The sequence below is a fragment of the Austrofundulus limnaeus genome, unplaced genomic scaffold (genome assembly GCF_001266775.1).
Source record: "Austrofundulus limnaeus strain Quisiro unplaced genomic scaffold, Austrofundulus_limnaeus-1.0 Scaffold992, whole genome shotgun sequence".
Classification (NCBI taxonomy): domain Eukaryota; kingdom Metazoa; phylum Chordata; class Actinopteri; order Cyprinodontiformes; family Rivulidae; genus Austrofundulus; species Austrofundulus limnaeus.
The window spans coordinates 1-1,851 of record NW_013953394.1 but is presented as its reverse complement, the minus strand read 5'-3'; the positions used below and the strand labels follow the sequence as shown (position 1 = coordinate 1,851).

Sequence of the window (1,851 nt, the reverse complement as noted above, 5' to 3'; positions counted from 1 at the left end):
GGTTCTACAGTGTCTGGTTCTGGTTCTACAGTGTCTGGTTCTGGTTCTACAGTGTCTGGTTCTGGTTCTACAGTGTCTGGTTCTGGTTCTACAGCTCTGGTTCTGGTTCTACAGCTCTGGTTCTGGTTCTACAGCTCTGGTTCTGGTTCTACAGTGAGTTTAGAACCTGTGAAATGAAGGATTGTGTTTAAAAGATGTTTTAGTTCCTCACAGTTTTCTACAATCATTTTGTTCAACCACTGAATTAAAGCTGAAAGTCTGAACTTCAGCTGCATCTGAACTGTTGGTTTAAATTCACTGTGGTGATGTCTAGAAGCAGGATTAGAAACATGTCTCTGTACAAATATATATGGACCTGACTGTATGTTCTTTGGGGTCTATCTTTAATAAATATAAGATTCTTTTCCACTGTTTTGCTGACGACACTCAGGTCTACCTGCCTATCAAACCAGGTTCCATTAATTCATTCCAATCCCTCCTGAGCTGTCTGATGGACATAAAAATCTGGCTGAAATTAAATMTCCTGAATCTAAAGTAAAGTAAGACAGAAGTCCTCAGCTTTGGTAAAGACATTTCTCCTGACAGTCTTGGTCCTCTGGCTTCATCCAGCTGCTCTGCTGTCAGAAAGTTGGGTTTCYTTTTTGATAAAGCTTTCAAATTGGATAGGCAGATYAACTCAGTGGTGAAATCAAGTTTTTCCCAACTAAGACTRATTGCAAAGATGAAGCCATACCTCCCAATRAAAGACCTTGYCCTTGTCTCTGATGTGTGTCCATCAGTCTATAAATGTGACCTGATTAGCTTTGTAGAATGTGTGTGTGAATAGATAGATAAGGGCACCGATTTTATTGTAAATCACTCTGAATATCCTGGTTTGATTGATAGGTGCAACATAACCATTTACTAAATGTGGCTGTTGTCCTCTGTGGTCTCAGATTCTGGACTCTGAGCTGTTTGAGCTAATGCAACAGAATGGAGATTACACTCACTTCTACTTCTGCTATCGCTGGTTCCTGCTGGACTTCAAAAGAGGTGAATTCTACATCCTGTTCTCTACCTGCTAGTGTTCCCTGATATTATCAGCAGCAAGTCCCAAAGACTGATGTTCAAAAAGCAAACTTTACAAAGGCTGATAATTGTGTTTGACTGTTTTGTGTGTGTGCAGAACTCCTGTACGAAGATGTGTTTGCAGTGTGGGAGGTGATCTGGGTGGCTCCCAGGATCTCCTCACACCACTTTGTCCTCTTCTTGGCCCTGGCACTGGTTACAGTTTACCGTGAGATCATCATAGATAACAACATGGATTTCACTGACATCATCAAATTCTTTAATGGTAAGACACAAATATATTATGTATTCTAATATGCATGAGGATTTATACTATAGATTTTTTATTTTTAATGGATTGCAAAGATATTCATAACCCTTGAACCTTTTTATATTTTGTCACATTACAACCAGAAATATAAATATATTTCATTGGAATTGAATGTGAAAGATCAACACAAATTGGTATACAGTTGTGAAATAGAAAGAAAATTACACAATTCAAAACACTTTTTACAAATAAAAAAAATGAAAAGTGTGTACTTAAGTATTTAGCCCCCTGACTCAGTACTGCAATGCTTCAGACGTGCAAAACGAAGAGCCTTTTTGTTCATTTCCATTTTCAGAAAAATGGAAGATGATATTGTAACAGCTCCAACACCTCAACTAAACATCAGATCATTCATGGTGACAAAACTGTTTAACTTTTTAACACAAGATTGTACATACATATTTAACTAGTTGTATACAAATGATTTGTAGTGATAACAGTAAGTTTCACCACTAATAATAATAATAATAATA

At 37.2% G+C, this 1,851-nt stretch overlaps 1 protein-coding gene across 1 annotated transcript in view; it reads left to right on the top strand.

Moving 5' to 3' along the window:
- The window catches only part of sgsm2 (small G protein signaling modulator 2), a gene marked incomplete at both ends in the record, with an annotated part of 138,574 nt that extends 137,241 nt beyond the window's left edge, over positions 1-1,333 (top strand). Inside the window, 2 exon segments of the mRNA XM_014030062.1 lie at positions 936-1,032; positions 1,166-1,333. Coding sequence (XP_013885516.1) covers positions 936-1,032; positions 1,166-1,333 — 265 coding nt within the window.
- Positions 1,334-1,851: the final 518 nt, after the last annotated feature.